At 40.4% G+C, this 24,223-nt stretch overlaps 1 protein-coding gene across 2 annotated transcripts in view; it reads left to right on the forward strand.

Moving 5' to 3' along the window:
• PTPRB (protein tyrosine phosphatase receptor type B) overlaps positions 1-24,223 on the forward strand; it is a 113,307-nt gene that overhangs the window by 22,653 nt on the left and 66,431 nt on the right. For both annotated transcript variants that reach the window (XM_080811991.1, XM_080811992.1), the window contains exons 4-7: positions 7,004-7,277; positions 19,636-19,911; positions 20,770-21,027; positions 23,120-23,383. In XM_080811991.1, the coding sequence (XP_080668117.1) occupies positions 7,004-7,277; positions 19,636-19,911; positions 20,770-21,027; positions 23,120-23,383 (1,072 nt within the window). The remainder of the gene's footprint in view (positions 1-7,003; positions 7,278-19,635; positions 19,912-20,769; positions 21,028-23,119; positions 23,384-24,223) is intronic.

Consider the following 24,223-nt stretch of genomic DNA (forward strand, 5'->3'; position numbering starts at 1 on the left):
ACAAGTCTCTATCTCTTGATTTAAGAAAAATCAAAGCCCAGATTTTTTTTTTTAATGTAAAATCTGTTGTTCTTAACATTAGCCACGTAGTCTAGTCTTTTCAAAACAATGTTAAGGTCACACTATAAAATCCAGAAAAGGCAAGCATGCTGGTCAGAAACTGAGCCCCGTGTTTGTGACCTTCAGAGAATCATGGGAAATAATGCACTAGCAACAGTGGTACTCAGAAGAAAAAAAAAAAAAAGAGGACAGAGTCTCCACCCTCCAATCACCACTTTCGAAGGCAGATGAAATAGGTGATCATTTGTTTGTTTGTTTGTTTTTGTTCTCCTTTCCCGGAAAGCCAATGTTTGCCACGATTTGTCTGTCTACCGCGGTAGGGTTTAGACTTCAGCGGAAAGTGGGAGCTCGTTCCTGAAACTGGCCTGTGAAGCGGCCACGTCCACATAGCCCCAAGGTGCCTTGACACCTAGACTCCACCTGCGTTTGAGACCAGATGGTTTCTGGGGGTGGGGTGGTGGGGACTAAGAAGCAGGAGCAGAAGCAGCTGAGGTTGAAAAGGTGCTTCGTTTATGGTCACACCTAGTTTTAAGACATTCATCTGTGTATGGTGACAAAGCTATGACAAACACTATGCGAAGCCCTTTTCCTCTAGATTAAAAAAAGAGAAACCATTAACAACCACCACCAAGGGGAGGCAAGAGGATGAGAAACTGGTGTAGAAAGAAATACCAGGAAACCTTGGAGATGTGTCTGCTGAGAGAGATGGTGGAGCCTAGTGCTAGAGGCATATCCGGCACCCCTCCCCCACTTCCAGGACTTAAAAAACCCTGGGCATGGCCACCAGCTAGAGCAGCCCTTGGATGTCTTTTGTGCTCATCTACTAAAGAGTTCCTCTCGGGTACGAGATAGAAAGCCACGCTAATTTATTATCATTCGATTGTTCTCAGAAAAGCATTCTCATCCATGGACTTCATGCTCTAGCATTACGGCATGCTAGCCATCCATGATATATTTGTATTCATATAATATTATTACCACTAATAATCATAGTATCTAACATGTGTTGCACCCTTTAGCCAAGGACCATGCTTTACACAACACCGACCTTGTCATTTAATCCTTACAACTTCTACCCACCCCCATGCATATATTATTTCCATTTTCCTGGAGACCTATGACCTAGGAAGTTAATGACCTAGAAGGTTAGAGAAAGTCCTTGAAATATAAGTTTCCCCAAAATGGTAAACACGAAAGAAGATAGTCACAGTCCTTTAAAAAAAAAAAAAAAAAAGCTGCTTATCAAAATTACCTCCCCTTAAATTTTAAGGCACCTCTTTTTAAATGCATGACACCTGCTAGTTAAAACGTATTCATTTCTGTCCTAATTCAGTATTAAGACAATTTGAGTTAAAACTTAAGAAAGGATGTGTGCCTAGGTGGCTCAGTGGGTTAAAGCCTCTGCCTTCAGTTCAGGTCACGATCTCAGGGTCCTGGGATTAAGCCCCGCATCATCATCGTTGGGCTCTCTGCTCAGTGGGGAGCCTGCTTCCTCCTCTCTCTCTGCCTGCCTCTCTGCCTGCTTGTGATCTCTAATAAATAAATAAAATCTTTAAAAACAAAACAAAACTTAAGAAAGGATTCATCATCTTATAGTCCTTTTTAATGGACACATTCCCTGATTGCTAGACTTTCTTCCTTTTAACAATATCTGGGGAAACACACATGAGAGTCTCATGACAAAAGTACTTCCTCGAAGAAAAAAGCATCAGAATTGACCTGTCATCTAATATTTATTAAGTCTGTTGCATGTTGATCCTTTTTCCTTTAGCATCCACATTTTATTTTCATTGAGAAGTTAAAAATATCTAGTTTGTTCTAAATATATGTAATAGAAAAAAAATTTTATATAACATAAATATGCATATATATTATATGAAATATATTATTATATATCACCAATTTACTTATTTGACACATTCTAAAATAGTTAAAGACCTTCTAAATCACTTACCCAGCTCCTTGTAACCAAAGAGCTCAGAATTTAAAAGAAAAAGAACAATAAGACATTATTAACTCTCTTTAATAAAAAATGATATCTGGTGGCAGGGTTAGTTTGTTTTTTTTTAAATGGCTCCACCATAGCATTGTTAATCTCTTGGGTTGTGATAAGGACTAGAATTTACATTTCTGGCAAGTTCTCAGAAGATGCTGCTGCTGCACTTTGAGAACCACCATGAGGAAGGCTAGGACTTCCTCCCCACTCCCTTTTCCTCCTTATATCTTCCCTCCCTCTGGTATCTTTTTCCAGCTCCTTCTCTTCCAAATCAATCTTCTCTTCTTTGGTTCCTTTACCCTTTCTCCTTTTTTCCTCTTCTCTTTTCCTCCCTTCCTTCCAAGATGATATTTGAGGCATCCAGTAAGAACATGTTTACAAGGACTTGTTTTGAGTATCCACATGACGATATTTACTGAGCAGGTACAAAGATTCCTTCCTGCCTCCCTTCCTTTCTTCATTCATCCATTCGTTCAGCAAATGTTTGTTGAAACTCTTATGCCAAGCTCCATGCAAGAAGAAGAAGATTGCCCTAAGAGAATTCTCCATCTGCTTGGGAAAGGCAGGCAGTCACAGTGTATAAGGCATTATATAATTACCCGGTGTCATTAATGCTCTGAATTAAACAAATGTATTGCTGGCATGAATAATAATAAAAGGACACTTTTTCCTTGTGTGGTCAGAAGGGGTCTGGCCCCATAGGGGTGTGTTGAAGCTGAGACCTAAAGACTGAAAGGAAGATAACCAAACAGAGTCCGGGGAGGAGTGGTGCAAGAAGATGAAAAGGCAGGTATAAAGGCCCTGAGGCAGGAATGATCAGTTCTGTGTTTGAGTGTCTCCAAACCCCGGGCACACAGTAGGTGTGCAGTTAATATTTGCTGAGTGAATGAGCAAATGAGTTATCAGACCCAGGCCACTGGAGCATAGGAGGCAAGAAGAAGAGAGGCCAAGCCGTGAAAGGCTTTTTAGAGCATGGGTGAGGAGTTTGGATTAACCAATAACTTGAGCCATCTACTCTGCCCTCCCCTCCACCTCATAACATTTCCCACACCCAGCTCAAATCCTGATTTACAGTAGCAGTTCTCAAACTGTGGCCCCAGACCCCTGAGGACCCGTTGTTTATCATTCAACATCTGTGTTCATAAGCTGACAAGAGCCGTGCCTTCATCCATGAACTCATGATTTATGACTATGTAAATTATAGCAATTAATTGCTATGACAATTTGTTTAAAAGACAGCTGTCTGTCCACTACGTCTAATCAGAAGCCACCCCACCCCTCCCATGCAGTCTGGGATGGGTTTCCTTGTGGCAAAGTGAAGTAGTTATCGCTGGTCCCAAATTCCTGGAAGGCAGTAGCCAAAGCACACGCAGTGTCATGATGCAGGATAAATAGGTTCAAAAGAAGTCGAGGAATTCCAAACAAAGATGAGAACAAAGAAGAAAAATGAATCAATTTATTTATACTTTGTACAGTAGTTTCAAATACTCCTCATAGGAAAAAACAGTATCTGGCAACTTTCCCCAGTCCCAAACTGCCCTGAATCTATTACAGTTCTCTCTAATTTCTCATATTATTATGTGCTTTTTAAAAAGAAAAATGTAATCAGTAAAAGCCTGAATTTGAACTTTTCCTCATTGTTTCATACTATGTGAATCCCTATGGGCTACTTAGGACCCACTAATTTTGGGGGGAACTTTCCTGTAAGCCTTAAGATTCTCCAGGAAAAAGAACTAGGGGTTATATAACTTTGGAAAAGAAATATCTATGACCACTACTGGGCCTTTCCTTCACACGTTGCCATGATTCTTCATATACATCAATAGTAAAATAAATGACAACACATGTTTCTAAATATATGTGTCTGATAGACCAAAAATAAAAGAACCCTATTTAAAGAAATCATTTCTTCTTTTCCCAATTCCTATTTCCAAGGGCATTATTAGCAGATCACTGCTAATAACCTAGAATAATCTAAACCATGTTATAAGGATTTTTTTGTTGTCACCTTATTTGATTAGGCCTTCAAGTTTTGCCTTTTTTCCTGCACCGAAGGAAGGATTATAGGAAGAATGTTAGACAATATGTTGAAAATGAAGTATAATTTTTAGATGAATTTATAGCATACAATAGGTTGTGGCATCTAGTGTTTAAAAAGAAAAAGAAAAGATGGTCAGCAAAACTTGGGGGAGATAGGATTTATTGAGGATTTGGGCAAAGGACAGAAAAGAGTATTTAGTATATTTGGGTGAGAAGATATCAAGTGTGCGGGTCAATTTATGAGAAAATTCTATAAACCTCAATGGAAAAGATGAAGCGAAAGAGAGACAGCAGAAGCTAGAAAAGGGCAACCTACGTGACGGATGAATTTAAAAGAGAGAAAAAAAAATGTGATGGGGATGTAATCTATGACCAGGTAAACCAACACCTGCACAGCACGTAAATGTTTACAAAAGGTGCTTTCACATCTGTGACCTTATTTATTCTTCGTAACAGCTCTGGGAAGTATTCAGAGTGGTGTAATTCCAGTTTGACAGACAGGAAACCACATTGTTTTCAGAATACAGCAAGAAAAGAGAAAGGTAATGAATGTCGAAAAGGAACGAAGCTGCAAAAAGACCCCTGTAAGGCTAGAAGGCAGCCTGTATGTAATGGAGAGAGGAGGGGACCGCGTCTGATGCTGCAGAGGCGTGCCAGGCTGTGAAAAGCCATTGAACTTGGGGGCAAAATACAGAGGGGGAGAAAAGCTCTCTTGGAAGGCAAGTCATCTGGGCAGGGAAATAGGAAAGATTCTGTCTTCCCAGAAATACACATGGTTCAGGTTTGACCTTTGAGTATTTGCTAACTTGAAAAGGAGATTTGAGATCTCTGGTCTGGCTGCAGATTTAAAGCCCATAGGATCCCCGAAGGGATAGAAATTTCATTTTTTCATTTAAAGATCTCTCAAAAACATGTTTTCTAAAAGGATCAAAACAATTTTCACCTTTTTCTACTTATCCTCAAAGTAGATACAGTTTACATAGAAGTTGATACTATAGCTTTCTGTATAGTATCTGAAAAAGAAGGAACTATGACATTCTTCACATTGATTTAGCGCCAGAGAATTCGGTTTTGAAAATTAAAATGTGTAAAAATCTCATCTCTTCTGGCAGTTGTCAGGGAAGGCACCCAAGAAAAGCAATCAAGCACTATAAAAAGTTGTTGCAATATTTTCCTTGTATCACCTGTGTACAATTAAACATTTTTTCTCTTTGGTTATTAGGAACTCTTTTCAAATCCATTTTCAGATACATGATGATTCAGGTACTGAGACAGTTGCTAAATGCTATAGTTAGTGCTGAAAACAGTAAATTCCGGTTTTTGTAATAGGTGTGGGAACTGAGCCATCGGTCGTTTTTTCCTCAAAGGAGAGTTTTACAGCTTTCTTATATTGCTCAGACAATTATGGATGAAATGGTATTAACTACTGGATGGTCAGTGATGAAACTGCTCTGCAATTCGCTTTGTGGGTTGAACAACTGGCGGTGATTACCTTTGTTCTTGGTCAGCACCATTTGCATAAGATTTAGGGAGGACAAGGACCTCTATACAAGAGACAGGGGAAAGTGAATGGCAGAGAAAAATAAAGGTCAAGTTGACAATGGACAAGATCCTTTGGGGGTCTTTTTCTCTTGCTGGTGTCAGGGGGATGTGCAATGGGACAAATGAATGCTTTGAGGTGAGAAGGGCAAAAGCACTCTCTAATAAAAGTCTCCAGGAAGGACTGGAGGCAACCTAGGGAAATCTGCTGTGGTCAAGTTTAATCCTGGGAAAAGAGGCCCTGGAGAAAGCAGATGAGGAAGATAGGAAGGAAGATAGGGAGGGGGAGGCGCTGGGTGTGGAGGGAGGAAGGGGGTGGGGGGGCTGGAAAGTGAGAGGGAGCGAGTACTGATTGCGGCTCCGACGGCGGGGGGTGGGGCAGACCACCGAGTGGGAAAAAGTGAAAGTCGCGGGAGAAGGAGGAGGAGGCAGAGCCCGGTGGGCCCGAACGGGACCCCCGGCCAGGAGGCGGCGGCGCGGTGCAGCTGGGGCAGCGCGGCCCGCCTCGGGCCCCCTTGGCAGCCTCAGGCGTTGGCTCCTCGGGGCTCCCTCCCTCGCCGGCGCATTGTTCCTTTGCCGGGAGACGAGGAAATTGCCTTTTGATTGCGGAAGTCCGCGGCCGGGGCCCGGGGCGAGGCAGCGCGGGTCAGCATGGCAGCGTGGGAAGGGCGGCGCGCTGCCTGCCCCCGCCGCCTCTCGCGTCCGCTGCCCGCCCGGGGCGGCAGCAGCAGCAGCGGCGGCGGCGGCGACAGCGACCGCGGCGGCCCCTGCGCGTCGCCCTCCGGGAGGGAAGCGCTGTGCGCCCGCGGGGCGCGCTGAGCGCGCGCAACAGGTGGCCCCCGCGCTGGCCGTCGGGGCGGCCCCGCGCCCCAGCCCCTCTGCTAAGTCGGGGTGGTGCCCGCTGAGCGCGATGCTGAGCCATGGAGCGGGGCTGGCCTTGTGGACCGCGCTGAGCCTGCTGCAGGTGAGTGGCCCGAGAGAGGTGGCGGACCGATGCGCCCCTCCCTGCCGACGACCGAACTCCCACTCGGCTGTCGGGTCGCCTGGGTTGTGGTTTGCAGAGTGAGATGGCCGAATTTCTTCCTCTCTCTTGGGAAGAAAGGTCCTCTTCTGAGCCCCCGGCCAGACTGACAGCTCATCCTACTGTCAAAGGCACAAAGCCGCCTTCCTTCTCTCCGGCTGCTCCCGAGAAAGAGCGGCCAGGCAGAAAGTTGCCACCCACCTCCTCCGCGGGTCTTTGCTCTGGCTGGAGGGCAAAGGGCTGGGCTGAGGCTGGGAGTGAGGACTGAGGAGGCGGCTTGGGGACCTTACTGTGGACAAGTCCCTGGGGTCTCGACTGGGCTTCAGCTGCCTCTGGTTCCTTTGCAGACTGGTCTGGGGGAGCCAGTGAGATGTAACTTCACCCTGACGGAGTCCAAGGTCTTCAGCCGGTCCGCGTCTCTCCAGTGGAGAACTTTGGGGTCACCCTGTAACTTCAGCCTCATCTATAGCAGTGACACGTCCGGGGTCGCATGGTGCCACCCCACGCGGATAGACAACACCACCTACGGATGTTACCCCAAGGATTTGCAAGCGGGAACCACCTATAACTTCAGGATTGTGTCTCTGGATGGAGAAGAGAGAACTGTGGTCTTGCAAACAGGTAAGGGGTGACAGGTGCTATGGGACAGCCAGCCCACTCTGAGCTGAGCCCTGCCTTTTCACACTGGTGTCATTTGAGTTCCGGACATACAAAAAATAAAGGTAAAAATACCTGTGAAGATAAATATTGACCAAGATTTCTAGTTTCCTCAGTTCTGGCCAGAAGCTTGGTTGACTTTTAGAGATTTCCTTAGCGGGGAAGACAGTGAACTAACTCTTTGAAGGCGGAGTGCACCAGAGAGGAGCTGTGGGCTGTGGAGGGAGTTTGTTAAATTTGTTAAAATGATGTGGTTTGAGCTTCCATCACATTAAATTGTCAAGCCCTGGAATATATTAAGTAAATGTTTTTAGAATAAATAATGGAAGTGCAATGATTAGGGATATGCCTTTCCTCAACTTAGTTTTATTTTTGGAACTAGGACATAAAATCTTCAAGAACAGAATAGAGCCATTCATAGGGGAAAATTCGAAAAGTCCCTTCAAATGAGGGCACGAAAATTAATTTGTGTAAGTTGAGTAACTGAAACAGCATAATATCAGAGATGGTCCTTTGGTTACTCTGAGTTTTAAGTCACTTATTTTCTTTACAGTTTTGGTAAACCTTTCCATGTGTACATAGGAAGAGTTTGTCTTTCCTGCCTCAGTTTTCTTGTCTATAAAACAAGAGGGTCAGACTTGGCCGTTCATGTCCAGTTCTTACCAAATGCCAACCACCTAGGTGGGGGGCTGTCGTCATACTCTCACCTCGTTATTCCTACCAGCTACCCTTTATATGTGCTCTAAATTCTCTAACAACTTTGATGTTTTGTGACTTCATAGGTCTTCCTTTTAACATTATCTTTACTCGTTGCAATAGTGAAACTTTACTTCTACTCAGAAAGGCAAGTGTCACAGAAAAATTCTGGAAGTCAGATTTTAGAAACGTATTGTCCTTACCAATATTTCATGTTCAACCCAAACCAAGGTGACTTCCTTAGCTATCGTTCTTTAAAAAGGTCTGAGAACATTCAGTTCTCAGGACAGCTACAGCAGAGTCAGGAAATGAAGCTGGGTTCATGGAACAAGTCAATCAAATATTCATTCTCTTTTTTTTTTTTTTTGGAGAAAGATTAAGAACGCCCAATTACATCCCTTAGCTGACTTCAGATGAAACTCTGAGATAATTTCTGAGTTTTGCAGGAACTTAAATTGAAAAGAAATACCACTTGTGAAGAATTTGGTTATGTTTTTATATGGAATCAAAGAGAGACTGAAATCAACTGCATAATTAAAACATTTCACAGAAGTTGAAGTGGTTAGCTTTTCATTCATAAAGCTGGTGGTCTTTTGATACGTGAGGATAGTTTTGTGAACCCTCAGATTGTTAATGCTGTGAAATTTATGACATAGAACTTCCAGATGTGTTCATTGCATTTGTTAAGGTGTCTGTTGAATGGGGCAAAACTGTTTTTAAAAATAGGAAAAGGACTCCCTGTGGGTGTTACTAGTTAGAATGCTCTCCAAGTGTAATTATGCACGTAGGTGTTCCAAGTCCAAAGACGTTTGTGAAATGTAAGAAATATTTGCATTTTATTGACTATGTTGAGTTAAAAAAAGGCTTCATCAGCATTCAGGTTTTCAACATTTTTCTTAAAGAGTTGCTTTTTACAGTCTCACAAATATACTTTTCACCACAAATTCTATGAGCTCCGTGATATTGTGAAGGATGAAATTTGTAGGTGATGGTTGTATAATGATATTTTTCCCCACACTTATTTGTATGATGATATAATGCTTAGGATCATCTATATTCTAAAAATAATTTTATTTAAATAAACATTTTTTAAATTAAGATATTTTAAAAATGTTTCAGGGAGGAATTATTTTGGGGGGTGTGGTTGTTATTTGATCTTTGTCATTAGTGCTTTCTTTGTTTTAAGGACATATGTGAATTTTTTCATTTAGTTGAGAGAAAGTACTAGTATTTCTCTAATTTGCTAGGCTACAAAGATGAACTCTACAAATCATGTTTTACTCTTAGTATAGTAGGACCAACTAGTAGTATAATATTAAGTCTGAGATATAACTTCAAACAAAAAAAGTTATTCAAAATGTATTGTGCTTTACTATTCCATTTTGCCTGTCTTGTCGGTCTAGAATAAAAGAGAATGAGAGCAAGACATGATTAGACTAGAGATACAACAGTTGCTTAGATTATCTCTGTATCATTCCAAGTGTGAATTATCAGATTGTTTTTCCTGATAAATTGTCCAAAATTCAGTTAATTTATTGTCATGTAGACATGGCCTAAAATATTAAAAAAAATTTTTTTAACTACATGGGAACTATTTTAGCAACAATCAGTTTCACTCCAGATTTGAAACCAGAATTGAAAAAAATACATGGATTCAGCTAACATTCACCAAGCATGGATACTGCAGGGAATTATGCCAAGTGGTGACTGGTGTCCTTGTAAGAATGAGGAACAGAACACGGTCCCTGTCCTTACAGTCTGTACAGAGGGGAGGGAAATTCATGATGAAGGTGGGGACAGAGCTTTCCCACTTCTTTCCTGGAGGAAGACCTTGCCCTGCCTCCTATATGCCATGCTGCCATCATCACAGAGAAGACATGAGACCTTTCTCAGATTCCTTCGGGCATTAGACCGGTTGATGCAACAACCATGATAAGTTGAAAGCCAAATTAATTAGTTGTGAACAAAAATAATTTGAAAGTCAAATTATCTAGTCATGAATTCATTGGAAATCAAATAATGAAGACAATATTGAAGAACTCCAACACTTTTCTAACACTGTGTCCTGCCAGTCTAAGCGGGGGCTGCAAACTTGTAACCCCTTGGGGTGTCTAGCTAGGTGTCTAACTTATATGTTTTGTTTGGCTCACATAATATTGGCAAAAAATCCAGATGATTTTTGCCAGCATTAAACATGGAAAATTCACGTAAGTGCCAGATTTATGGGTTCCCCTAAAATATTGGAAGATTTGTCAAAACTGGACCACTCTGCCTGGAATTCTCCAGAGCTAAGTTGTAGTTTCTCTCCTTTTAGATACCAATTCACTGGAATCCCCCTGGACCACTTCATTTATTTCCGTACTTGAATTCGTCCTAAGGGCACTTGAGTTTGTTTAATGAAACCTTAGAGTTTTCATTTAGAACTTTTGGGGGGCTTTTGTCTTCCCACAAAAAAAAGAAGTAGCTTTCCAATATCTAAAATGACATCTCAGGGCACCTAGGGCTCAGTGGGTTAAAGCCTCTGCCTTCGGCTCAGGTCATGTTCTCAGGGTCTTGGGATTGAGCCCCACATCAGGCTCTCTGCTCAGCAGGGAGCCTGCTTCCCCCTCTCTGCCTGCCTCTCTGCCTACTTGTGATCTCTGTCTGTCAAATAAATAAATAAAATTGTTTTAAAAAATGGCATCTCACACATGGTATTCAATAAATATTGATTAAGTAGAGATGGATGAATGAATAGCTAATGAATGGGTGGTTGGATAGATATGAATGAATAAAATGAACATTTCAGTGGGGGAATATATATATTCTAAAAATATGATCTATTCTCCTTGGGTTATAGGTATGTTATAAAACCCAGGGAAGTAGTCTGGTAGTAAAGAACTTCACTTACGGGCAGACTATCTTAATAGCATATGCCTTCTTGTTAGTTTTAGCTACTTAATAATCAGCCTAGAACAAAGGGTGAAAAAAATTAGCTCTTTTAATGTGTCTAATTCCTTTATCTTTAACAACCACCACCAACAAAACAAACAAAAAACAAAAAACCACTTTAGAAGCATTAGTTACCAAGTTACCATATCAGCTCTTATTTCTACTTCAAAATGTTACTTATTGAATTAGTTTACTAGGGCTTCCATGACAAAATACCAGACCAAGTGACTTAAATAACAGAACTTTATTTTCTCACAATTCTGGAGGCTAGAAGTCCCAGATCAAGGTGTCAGCAGCTTTTTCTCTGAGGATTCTCTAATGTTCATTCCCCTATGTTGTCTGTGTTCTAGAAGGACACCAGTCATTGAATAAAGGCCCACCCTAAGAACCTCAATTGAACACCATTACCTCTTTAAAGGCATTATCTCCAAATACAGTCCCATTCTGAGGTACTGGGGGTTTAGGGCTTTAACATATGAATTTTAGAGGGACACAATTCGGCCCATACACTTACAGAGCTTTAAACACAAGCCAGCACTTCTCAATAATGTCTGTAAGCTACTTGCCTCAAAATCTTTGGCAGAACTTCTTATAAAAGCATATATTATTGGCTTCTACCCCACATGTAATGAATTTAGAAAGAGTGGAGGCTGGGGTACCAGATTTTAAACAAATACCACAGTGAATCAATGCACAGTGAAGTTTAAGAGCTATTGACATAGTTTTTCTTTTTTCTTTTAAGCTTTTATTTATTTATTTGACAGAGAGAGAGATCACAAGTAAGCAGAGAGGCAGGCAGAGAGAGAGGGGGAAGCAGGCTCCACGTGAGCAGAGAGCCCGATGCGGGGCTCGATCCCAGGACCCTGAGATCATGACCTGAGCTGAAGGCAGTGGCTTAACCCACTGAGCTATCCAGGTGCCCCGACATAGTTTTTCTATTATTCATTGGCATTAAGATTCTGGTAGCCTTCCTCTTTATGCATGGCTAGATCTGTAATACCGAAGAGTATTACCTTAACCAGGAAGAAACTAATACTCTAATATTTGTCTTATGCTTTTATAGTATCTAAAATAGGTCCACCTACTTTATTTAGTAGGTAAGACTATAAAATACATATTATACTGACCATATATTGTTTAATTTTATTTTTAGGGATGATTGTGAAGGGGCAGGTTGTGTAATGGTTGAGAGCTCAGATCTAGAAGCAGCCGCCTCCAACACTTACTAGCCAAGCAAGTTACTAACTTCTCCAGGCCTGTTTCCTAACTTATAAAATGGGGATGATAATAAATAGAATGTCTACTTCATAGGATCATTTTGCAATTTTATTTGGTTCACATATAAATTCTAGAATCGTGTTTGTCACATACTATGTGCACAGTAAGTTTACTATTATTACTTTCAGGTTGGAGATAAGATTGGTATTCATGAGAATTAACTAATCACAAATCACACAGCTAGTGTATAATAGAACCAGAAATTGAATCCTGGATTTCTGGCTCAACTCCAATTCTTTCCACTATTCGGCAGAAAAGATATAATTTTTTTTTAATTTATTTTACTTATTTGAGAAAGTGAGAGAGAGAGAGAGAGAGAGAGAGAGAGAGCAAGCACACATAGAGTGGCAGGCAGGGGGACAGGGAGAAGCAGGATCCCTGCTCAGCAGGGAGCCCGATGCGGGGTTCGATCCCAGGACCCTGAGATCATGACCTGAGCTGAAGGCAGCCGCTTAACTGACTGAGCCACGCAGACATCCCTAGAAAAGATATAATTTTTAAGTTGATATTAGTTCTTTCAAATTACCATGTGATATTTTGTTCCTACTTTTCAAGTCAACTTTTAAAGAAGAAAAATATATTACAAAATACCTTAAATCTATGTATCCTTACCCTATACAAAAATGCAATAATGATTAAATGTGTTTTAGAGTGAAGAAATTTTAAGCGGCTATTGACTTTCAATTGTGTGGAACTTTTGGTGATGATTTCAATATTTAGCACTTAGCCATTGGCAGTCTACTCGTTTAGGAATTCTAAGGTCATGCTAAGCTATGAATGTGGAATGAACCAACCTAGTTCTCTGAAGTTGATCTTTTGAGTGCTTGGGAAGCTTCTCCCATCAGTCTGACTTCTATGGGTGAGCATGGCATTCTACAGGTTAGCAAGAAAGACATAAAGTTTTATTTGTCCAGACAGAATAAGAGAAGAACAAAGAATAATTTTTTCACCTTCCATTTCCAGACATCAATGTGCTGGAATCCCCCTAGGGGGTAAAGGATAATACTAACACCTTTCTGATTTTATAGGGGAAATCAAGCCCATTCTGTCTGTATGAATATATATCAATGAAGATGAATATATGCCCCGAAACATATAATATGCAAATAAAGTTAACAAGGTAGTTTTGCATGTAGATTTCCAGGAATTTTTGGTTTTGGTTTTGCTTTCCTTACTTTTATGTGGAAAAACTCCGACATGTAAAAAAGGAAACAGAATAGTATAATTAACTACCATGTACTCTTCACCCACCTTTCACAGTTCCCAACTGATAGCCAGTCTTATTTCTTCTGTATCTCCACCCATCCCCCCCCACCCTCTATCATTTGGATGCAATCCAAGCCATCATTTGATTCCATTTATACATATTTCAACATGCATTTTGGAAAGATAAGAATTGTTTTTCACATAACGACAATATCACTCTATACCTAAATTAACAATAAGGCTTAGAAGCACACCGCAAGGGCTAGATCATGAATTTCTGCAGAGGAGAGGCCAAGGGACTTCTCTTTCTGTGGCATTTATGCGGCACTTTAGGTAATACTGAGAAAGCCTCGCTTGTTAATATCAAAGACTTGGAGTGGGGCTCCCGAAGGCTGTCCTGGGGACGGCGGGGTTAAAGCCGTCATTCGGTGCCCACCTGCCCCTCTAATGTTCACTAGAAGCGCTTTAGCTTCACCTGCTTCTCACTCTGTAACACCCCTTCTTTCTCTGACTTCCAACTCCCCACTTTGACCTTCCAGACGTGCTCAAATTCCTGTCCTTCGTGAAGCCAGCCTCTGAGACCTTAGCCCCGGGCTGTCATTCTCCGTTGGCACCTTTAGCTTGTTGCTGGCCTGCGTTCCTCTGAACAGCAGGAACAGCAGCAGCGTGAGCACCGACTGCCCTTTACTGAGAGCTCAGCCTGGGCGCGGGCTGCACTTAGCATTTCCCTCCGTTCCCTCTTAACGCTTACAACTCTGTGTAGGGGGTGCTGTTACAGAGGAGGAAACAGCAGCACGGAGCTCCAACAACTTGCTTAGTCATTACTCTAAGTGACAGCGATGGGATCCGGACCCACGTCTCGTCGGACATCAGAGTCAGCCTCCCTGATAATTCACCTTCTGTTTAGCTTTCCTCCATATATCTCAAGTGCCTGAGTAGACTGTAAATTCTCAGAAGAGCATCCACGACTTATGGACCCAGGGCCAAAGATTGTGACCCCCAGAGTAACATGGCCTCCTACATAGCTGTGAATGATGATGCAAATTTCTGTGGAATCTGCTTGAATTTCCCTTTCGGGGGCATTAAAATTTGGAAAGTCCGTTACTACTTGAACTTCATATCTAGTGTACAAAGTCAATAAATCAAATGCATGTTACTCTGATGAATTATCACAATAGAGTACATCATCTTAAAATAAGTCAGAAAGCCACCTGTAATCAAACAGCCATAATCACAAAGTAAAAGAAAATTATCCCTCTATAAATGCATTTAATTGACTGCAGATTGTGAGCAATTGCTTTGTCATTTTGTTCTTTCTTGTTTTCAAAAAACCTTCACCAAAAAAGCCCCCCAAAAAACTCCCCACAACAAACAAACAAACAAAAACCTGTTTGTGACTTTCCTCTACCCTTACCTTGATTTCCATAAGAAAATTCCCAATTGTTTTGTATGAATAGTTGGTGTTCATTCCATTCTATGTAGAGTGCTACAAAAATGCAGCTTCCGGACTCCTAGCTCCCCCGCCTTTAAGTAGAATAGTATCTCAGTTTCTGTAGAGATACAGAAATGGGCCCTGTCATTAGCCTAGAGTTAGTGGTGAAAGATAAGTTGTGTGTGTGGTGGGGAGGGGGAATTATATCCTACTTGAGGTGACCTTGAGTGCCTATGGAGAGACTTAGACTTCATCTTACAGAAAGATCTTGGTTCTGTAAGAAGGACAAGGATGGCGATGGGGAAGATATACAAAGAGGTTATTTGCTAACAGTAGAGGAAAGGGAGAAAATAAGGAAGACACCAAGAAAACCCTGGGAGCAGCTCAGACAAGGCAGTGGGATCTCGGGTAAAGACAGTCAGATTAGGGAAGCAAAAGGAAGAGTCAAGAAAAGATTTAAAAAAAAATCAGAGTAACTTTCACAGCCACAGAATTAGATTTAGGTGCGATTAGTGTCATTATTCATTTTATCTCGGCTACAATAGTCTAACCATCAAATGAAAATTCTGTAAATTTACCTATTATTTTCCATAAAAATCTGGTTTGAGTGTTTTTTTATTACACTGAACATGCATTCAAGACAACATCCACCCTGGGACAGCTGTGATAGAAGGAACTTGCAGCCAGGTGTTAGAATCTCAGTTATACTACTCATCACATACATGACCTAAATGAGTCACTTCACGTCTCTGACCTATTCCAACTGAGAAAACTCATTGTAAACTATCAGATCCTACATAGGTATACTGTGATGCTCTCATGACTTGGAGAAAAGCTTTGGCATTAGCTCATGGATGGCCTGCAGTTGTTAAAATGTTGAATTTATTTTCAAAATAAATATTATCATCTCAAATTCTAAACACTGGAAATTCCTATATCAATAAATAATAATGTGTTAGTGACCATACAAAAGAATTTTTTTAAGCAGATATTACTTGTTACTTGCATTACATATATATGAATTTCTCCTTCTTTCTAAGTCCCATTTTTTTAAAAGGGAAACAAAGAAGAATTCATTTTGATTCAGAAATTTAGCTAAACTTCATCTTTTCCTCGAAGAACAGAAAAATGAGCTTGACGTCAAGATCACTTATGAAATTGCCAGGCTTCCTGATAATAGATTCATTGACATCTAGAAGATGAGTACCACAGAACTTTACATTTTGCATTCCACATTCCAGGTTTGTCTGAAAATGAGAAGTGCAAACAAAGATGTCTCAAATTTATGGCTAATGATATGTTTTGATATATTGATTGAGATTAAATCACTGATTTATGGTTTTCTACAGTTCTTGAAGTTTATCAAACTTCATTAGTTACAGAGTGATACATGGAAAAATCAGAAAGGCTGTAAATGCACCTGTGGCCATTGACAGCTGTAGGCATGGCGATGAATTATGTAAGTCAAGTAGGGTTTTCTAATTAGGTGCAACCTGTCATATGATCAAAAGATTACATACATATAACTACATTTTGAAAGGCATCAGAAATCTCTCTCTTTTGCCTTCAAATAGATATAGAGATATATGAAATTCATTTGTATATATACATGAAATTCGCACCCCTTTTGGAAGGACCTGATTTGTTTCTAAGAAAATATTGGAAATTTTCTGTGAATACAGCAGAGTTTTCCTTGGGCTTAGATTGAAAAGAAGTCTGAAAACCATGTAACTTCTGCAACATTTGTAGCAATAGTGGACAAGTGCCAGCACAGAACTTTATCGCAGTATAAATGGGGTTTTAAGTGTTTGTTTCCAGTGCAGGTTCTCGCGGCCCAGGCACTTCCCAGGCTCATTGTTCCTTTGTTCTAGCGGATGTACAAAGGATTGACTGTTTTGTTTTCTGGCTCAGAGAGATTAGATAAAGTCTGCATTTCTGAACTTCACCCTCTATGCACGCAACCTTAAAATTCATTTTCTATAGCTTTTATTTTGTAGATTATATGTGGTTTAGATTATACAGACTATACCATTATTTTCTTTAACCTCTATCTGGCTTGTAGACATCGATGACGGTATTGATCTCGTTTGAGCCATCACTGGAAAGCAGCGGTTCCTCCCATCCTTGTCCTTAAAATGCCTCTTCAGCAAAAATGTGTCATCTCAGTTGGCTATGACAAGGTTGTTCTTGAGTTTTGCCCACTATTAGAGTCTCATGGTAGTGAAGTATCTTTTTCTTGCCAGGCAACAAAAAAACTTTCCATGAGGGGAAATTATGTTCTTTCTTTTTATGATGATGTTCTTAATTACAGACTAGGATGTAGAATAGAAAATTTAAATGATATTACCAGGAAAAAAAAATTCTGTTTTTCTGCAAGAACCTATAAATGAGAATCATCTTGGGAATTTTAAAATTTTGTCTTAATGGTTAGAAAGTTAGGTCATGGGAATCAACTGATAAGATTTTATCAAGTTTTTGTGTTTTCTTTTAACGAAGAAGACAATTAAGGCTACTAGTTTAGCTTTAAAAAAATTATATTCCACTTCTGCCTCCATTTTGTCAGTGATTCCGAGGAAACTTTTTTTGTGCTCAAGGAGACAACATAAGTTTATGTTACTGAGTGCCCATTTATGCCAGGTAAAATCCGCTCTACACCTCTTCAAACACCCAAGAATATAGACATGATTATATGATACTCCCAGACAGAGGGGAAAGTGGAGGCTTAGAGACGTTAAGTAACTTGTCCAAAGTTTTGTGACTGACCTGCGATGGAGCCGAGGACTTGAACTGAGTTCTGTCTGACCCCAAAGCCCATACTCTCCACCTAGACATTTCCCTGCTTCCGTGACAGGACCGCCTCCTGTTTACAGAAATAATAACAACAACAGTAGGTAGCATTGAACACCTGCTACGTGCCAGACACTGTTCTGAGTGGCTGTTCTAAGCTCTAGATAAAACAACGTTATCTTCATAAATATCTTGCCAAATAGATAGTAGTATTAACTGCACTGCATACATGAGACAGCCCCGGTGCGGAGGGCTTAAGGCATTGCCTGAAGTACACAGCTGCGCGACTGAGAGCCAGACTCAGCCCCAGGCTGTCTGACAACAGAGCTTATGCTAAGGTATAAACCTAAACTGTGCTAAGGTATAAACCACACATCTTGCACTGTGGGCTCTCTGAGTTACTGCTGTCTTGGCTTCCTTGTCAGCTGACATTTATATTATTATTAGTTCCTATATTATGAAATGTCATGTGGCTTGTGTGCTTTTTGCGGGCTGTACTCCTGTAAGTCACAGCATAAAACATGCAAAAAAAGACATTAGATTGACCATAAGCTGTATTTAGCTTCTGGATGGTGTCTATAGGTGACCCAAAGATAATCTCAGGAGCTGGCTGGCCATAGACACCTTTTTAATACAGAAGAAGGTTATGTTGTTCCTATTTGTGTGGATGTTCATCACAAGCAAGCACCTTCTTAAAACATTTCCTGTTCTAAGAAGATCTAGAATCTGAAGCTATTTCATGAGCAAAATATAATTTACCAAGATGTGGATAAGAACTGAGATCTCTAGAGCCATGCCACGAAAACATCTGACCTAGCTTTGAGTTTTAGCCTCCAATATCTCGATCCGATTTTCTAGATCAAGAACCAGGTTGGATTTCTGAAAATTCCTCCTATGTAAATATCTCTCAATGTTGTCCTTCCCTGCATTCAGGATAGGGAGAGACTTATTTCTCTCATGGTCCTACTGCATCATAGAATGGCTGATCCCTAAACACTGCTGACTTATTTCCTACCCCAGGGACGTGCTGTTCATCCTATTTCAAGTTCCACAGTGAAGATTCCATGCGTGGGAAATGGGAAATGGGACTCCTCAAACTCACCCATGACAGTTGAATCTAAGTGAACATCTGGGTGAGGACTAACCCCTCATACCCTCTCTAGAGGCTTCAGCAGCTCCAAAATGTCCCAGAACTCAAGTTGAGAAAATCTAAGGATGTAAGGAATTCCACCTGTTGGGAGAATTCATTTTGATGAGCAAACCTAGGTTAGGCTCATAATCAAGTCTCTATCTTTGGCGCATTTCTGATATTTAAAAACAACCTAAAGCAATGTATTCTTAACCCCCCAAATCCACAACCTAAAGAAGAAAAAGTTCAGTACAAATTTCAAAATTAGTTCTGAATATCTGTATTTTCTCTTGAGATTTTTGGTATTTATCCAGCCATAGCCCTGCATGTTTGTCAGTGTGTGAAAAGTGCTAAACTTGCAAGCCAACGAAAATATAACCTTACTTGGAATTCTAAGCTCAGAGCTGTCCTAACAAAAAACGTTTTTATTAGAAAAAGAAGTTTATATGACTAGTAGCTAAGTGGATTTCTTTTTTAAATGAAACGGTAAGTTTAAAAGTGGAGTAAATACCAATTTGTTTCACAGGCAGCAGAATCTTAAAGTTTGTTGTTGTTGTTGTTTTTTTAAAGATTTTATTTATTTATTTGACAGATAGAGATCACAAGTAGGCAGAGAGGCAGGCAGAGAGAGAGAGAGAGAGGAGGAAGCAGGCTCCCCACTGAGCAGAGAGTCCAATGCGGGGCTCGATCCCAGGACCCTGGGATCATGACCTGAGCCAAAGGCAGAGGCTTTAACCCACTGAGCCACCCAGGTGCCCCAGAATCTTAAAGTTTTTAAGGAAAATGAGCCTGGGTTCCAGAAAACTATCATATATTTGCAAAAGTCTTCAAGCCATGTTCTCTTTCTGGATTTGACCTCACAGATCCTTTACCTCCGGCTAAGTTTGAAGTCAGTGAAGAGAAGACTACTTCAACCAGCTTGCATGTTCGGTGGACTCCTTCTTCTGGAAAAGTCACCTGGTATGAGATGCAGTTGTTTGACAATAACCAAAAGATACAGGAGACCCAAATTCAAGAGAGTGCTTCCTGGAACGAACATACATTTTTTAACCTCACTGCTGGTAATAAATACAATATTGCCATCACAGCTGTCTCTGGAGAAAAACGTTCCCCTACAATTTATACTAATGGATCAACAGGTAAGACCTGCTTACAGATAGTTGAGTATTTAATTGTCTAGGCTCCTTTTGGAGTTATATTAAAATTGAAGAGATAGAAATAAGAACGCCTCCAGACCAAAGCTGACAGATAGGTAGGTAGATAGACAGACAGACAAATGTTATGCAGTACAGTGGGAAGAGTAGACGAAAAATAAGATGTGGCTATGCAGCTGGCTTGCTGGGTGATTTCAAACAAGTTCTGGGACTTCTTTGGGATTGGAATTTTCTCCAAAGTGAAATAGATGTTTCCTAATGATCTTCTTAACTCAAATGTTAGCAACAGCATTTTCTGCCTCCTTTTCTGAGTTGTGCCATAAAACTTATGTTTAAGTGTTTTCCTCCTTTGTATACTCTTTTCATAACATCAAGTCATGATGTTTCCTAAATATTCCTACATCTGGAACAAGTTTTTGCTCGCACCCACCCATCCCGATATCAATGACACACTTCACCTCCTTCCGGGAAGTACTGTCCTTCTGGTCATGCTCTCTCCTCTCATTTTCTCACCTGATTTATTGCTATCTTTCTGGTTTTCATCTTCCCTTTTTTTTCTCTTTGATGCTCTGCCACATCGTAGTTAATTGGCAAAAATTACCTTACTACCTGTTAAGTGGGGGAGAGAGACAAGTAAACTATGATGTAGCTTTGGGCGTGGGCTTTGAAAAGAGCATTAATTCAGATTCCAGTGACATTTCAAGAGTGCCATTGTCATTACTTATTACACAAATTAGATGTACAGAGACGCATCCATGAATGTGTGCTTTTAAATTAAACATGTCTATGTCTTCTTGAAGGAAATTATGAATGACCCTTTGGAAATGCATTTTATTTTCCTAGTGCCATCTCCAGTGAAAAATATCAATATTTCAGCAAAAACCGATTCCCTCCTAATTTCCTGGTCCCATGGCTCTGGCAATGTGGAAAGATACCAGCTGATGCTGATGGATAAAGACAACCTAGTTCGTAACAGTGTCCTAGACAAATATGCTACTTCCTGTAGTTTTCATGGACTGACCCCTGGCCACCTCTACAACCTTACCATTGTGACCGAGGCTGCAGGACTGCGAAACTACAGATGGAAACTGGCCAGGACAGGTAAGTGCCGCTAACTAGCTGGACAAAGTAAAGCTCATGTCAAGAAAATGTTTAATAACCATGGCTTATTAAGTTATTTGAATATGAGACAAATTGAAATTCATACATTAAAGAAGGCTCTTAAGATATTCCCACTTTTCTATTCAGAGGAAGAGGGACTCCTTTGTATTCTAAATTTTAGACCAGCCTGAAATGGCAAAGTTAACCACTGATATAATCTCAGCTTATCTTTTTAGTATTCTGACCTTTTTGATAAGGATTCCTACTTCCTTCTCTTAAATAAGCATCCCTTGCCTTTGTGACATCACTCACTATGAGCCAAGATGACTTTTCTCAGTACTATACAAAGACCTGGTCCTGTGAAACAGCCATTTCTTAAACCCTGTATCCAACAAAACATGTCCTGAGACCCAGTTACTACAGGAGCTGTTCTCATAGGCTAACATAGCTGGAGAAACTAATCTGTGCTAAATGAATGTGGACACGAATAATTCATGTCCACATTCATTCATTATCTACTGAGTATAAACTGTCTGCTATGCATCGTGGATATAATAGTGCCCAAGAAGGTCAAAGTCTTTGTCCTTATGGAACTTACATTCTAGTAGATTCTAATGCTTCTGATGGGTCTAATGTGTTAATAAATTCCCTCTCTCAGTAAGCTATCTGATTTTAAGAGAAACTTCTAAGTATATAAAGCCTTAGAAATTACTCTGGCAGGGGGAGCTGTTAGAACTACAAGAGATTGATGGGAAAGATATTTGGGGGCACCTGTACACTTACATATCTTCATATCACACCTCAGAGATGTACAGCCATTCCCAAAAAAATGTTCCGTATATGTTGGGGTGCCTGGATGGCTCAGATGTTGGAATATGCGACTCTTGATCTCAGGGTTGTGAATTTAAGCCCCATCTTGGGTATAGAGATTGCTTAAAAACAATATCTTTTTTTTCAAAGTACCTTATATCTTTTTTTAAAAATATCTTATTTATTTACTTGAGAGAAAGCGAGCATGAATGGTGTAGAGGAGCAAAGGTAGAGAGAGAGAGGCAGACTCCCCTCTTATCAGGGATCCCAGTGCGGGGCTTGATTCCAGGACCCTGGGAACATGACCTGAGCTAAAGGCAGATGCTTAACTGACTGAGTCACGCAGGCACCTAAAAAGTACCTTTTATCGTAAGACTTCTTTATGTATAGCAAGGGCACATTACACTTCTCACTGGTCTATGCAGAGCAGTGTGCTGTGCCCATTTTTAAAAAGAAATATTTTTATTTTGCTATTAGTGAAGCCCAAAATTATGACATAGCCAAGAGGTAGAAGAAATAGTCACTGAAGTGTCTTTCTTTTGTAATCATTTTCTTTTCCTTTTTTTAAATTAACATATAATGTATTATTTGCTTCAGGGATACAGGTCTGTGACTCATCAGTCTTACAGAATTCACAGCACCCACCATAACACATAGCCTCTCCAATGTCCATCACCCAGCCACTCCATCCCTCCAATCCTCTTCCCTCACTTTGTTTCCTGAGATAAGAATTTCTTATGGTTTTGTCCCATCTGGTTTTATCTTGTTTCATTTTTCTTTTGATGAAATAATGACACAACTCTTGAGCTGTAACTTTATCATGATTTTATATGAACGATAAAATATTTTTAGCATGCAAAATTTTGTGATAGCCAGTGTGTTGACCAATCTATTTATTATTTATTATGTACTTGCTATTATTAGCTACATAAAGGTGGGAAGAAATCAGGCAGATGACAGACTTCTCTGAGCATTCCAAGACCTGATTTGCCGGTAAGGATCCCTAGGCTCAGTGAGATAGACAGAGACGTGCAGGGTTGCCCAGCCGACTAATGGCCAAGTCTGAGCCAGAATCCAGTCTCCTGACTCCCATTTTATGCTCTTTCCACTAGTCAGACAGCCTTTCTTTGATTTTGCAGTATTCTTTTTGCTTGTGAAATTGTTGTTTTCTTCTGAGCAGGGTGTGTGTCTTGTAGGGACTAAAATGCAGGTCAAAATTTGGCCATAATAAGACAGGTACTGTGTCCTGAGTTAAAATGTCTTTTCCTTTCTTCCTATTTAGCCCCCATGGAGGTCTCAAATCTAAAGGTGACAAATAATGGCACTTTGACCTCTCTAAAAGTGAAGTGGCAAAGACCTTCTGGCAATGTGGAGTCCTACAACATTACCCTGTTTCACCAAGGGACTATCAAAGAATCCAGAACATTAGCACCCCAGGTGACTGAAACCCAATTTAAAGACTTAACCCCTGGACGTCTTTATCAAGTTACCATCAGCTGTGTCTCTGGTGAATTGTCTGCTGCGAAGATGGCAGTGGGCAGAACAGGTGAGTGTAGGGCCCCAGAATATTCCTTGGTTGCCCAGATCATTCTCTGATCCATCGTAGAACAGAACAAAATAAGTTATAAGGAAGACTCCTTTTCCGGCTTAGGAAATGTAGTCTACATGACTGAGGTTGCCCATGGGCCAGGGCCCCCTATACAGAGTGAAACAGAAGGTTAATTGCATTCATCTGAGTTATTTAAGCAAATGTGTTTGGAGTGCTTCCTGAATGGTGTGCATAAACTGGCTCTGCCCGGTGCTGTTTCATTCACACCACTTAAGTAGTGTAAATGCATTAGCTTCGATACTAAGGAATAAAATATTTCTGATTAACTCCTATAGTGAGAGCCAGTTAGCACTTAACCATGTTTTCCACAAATTATTTTATTAATTTATGTCACTAAATATTTATCCAGTGCCTTCTATGTATAAATTACTGCGCTATGAGTTTGGGAAGTTGTTAAAATATCAGAGTTCCGCAAACTACACCCTTTGCCAAATATGGCCTGTAACCTGTATTTGTGTAGCCCCAAGCTAAGAGTGGTTTTTACATATAAAAGGTTTTTTTTTTTAAAGGAAAAAAAAAAGATAAATATGACACAGAGACCATATGTGACCTGGAAAGCCTGAAATATTTACCTTGCCAACCATTGCTTTTAAGGAAGTTATATTTTAATCAGACAAATGTAGACTATACACACAAAAAATAAAAACAGTATACTTTAATAAGAGTAATTGCATTGGCATTGCCGTGTATCAGACACTAACCAAACACTTGATACCATTACCATGAGAGAGGTTCTGTTATTATCATTATTTTAGAGATAATTCAGAGAGCTCAAAT

Source organism: Martes martes (assembly GCF_963455335.1).
Source record: "Martes martes genome assembly, chromosome: 8".
NCBI classification, from domain to species: Eukaryota; Metazoa; Chordata; class Mammalia; order Carnivora; family Mustelidae; genus Martes; species Martes martes.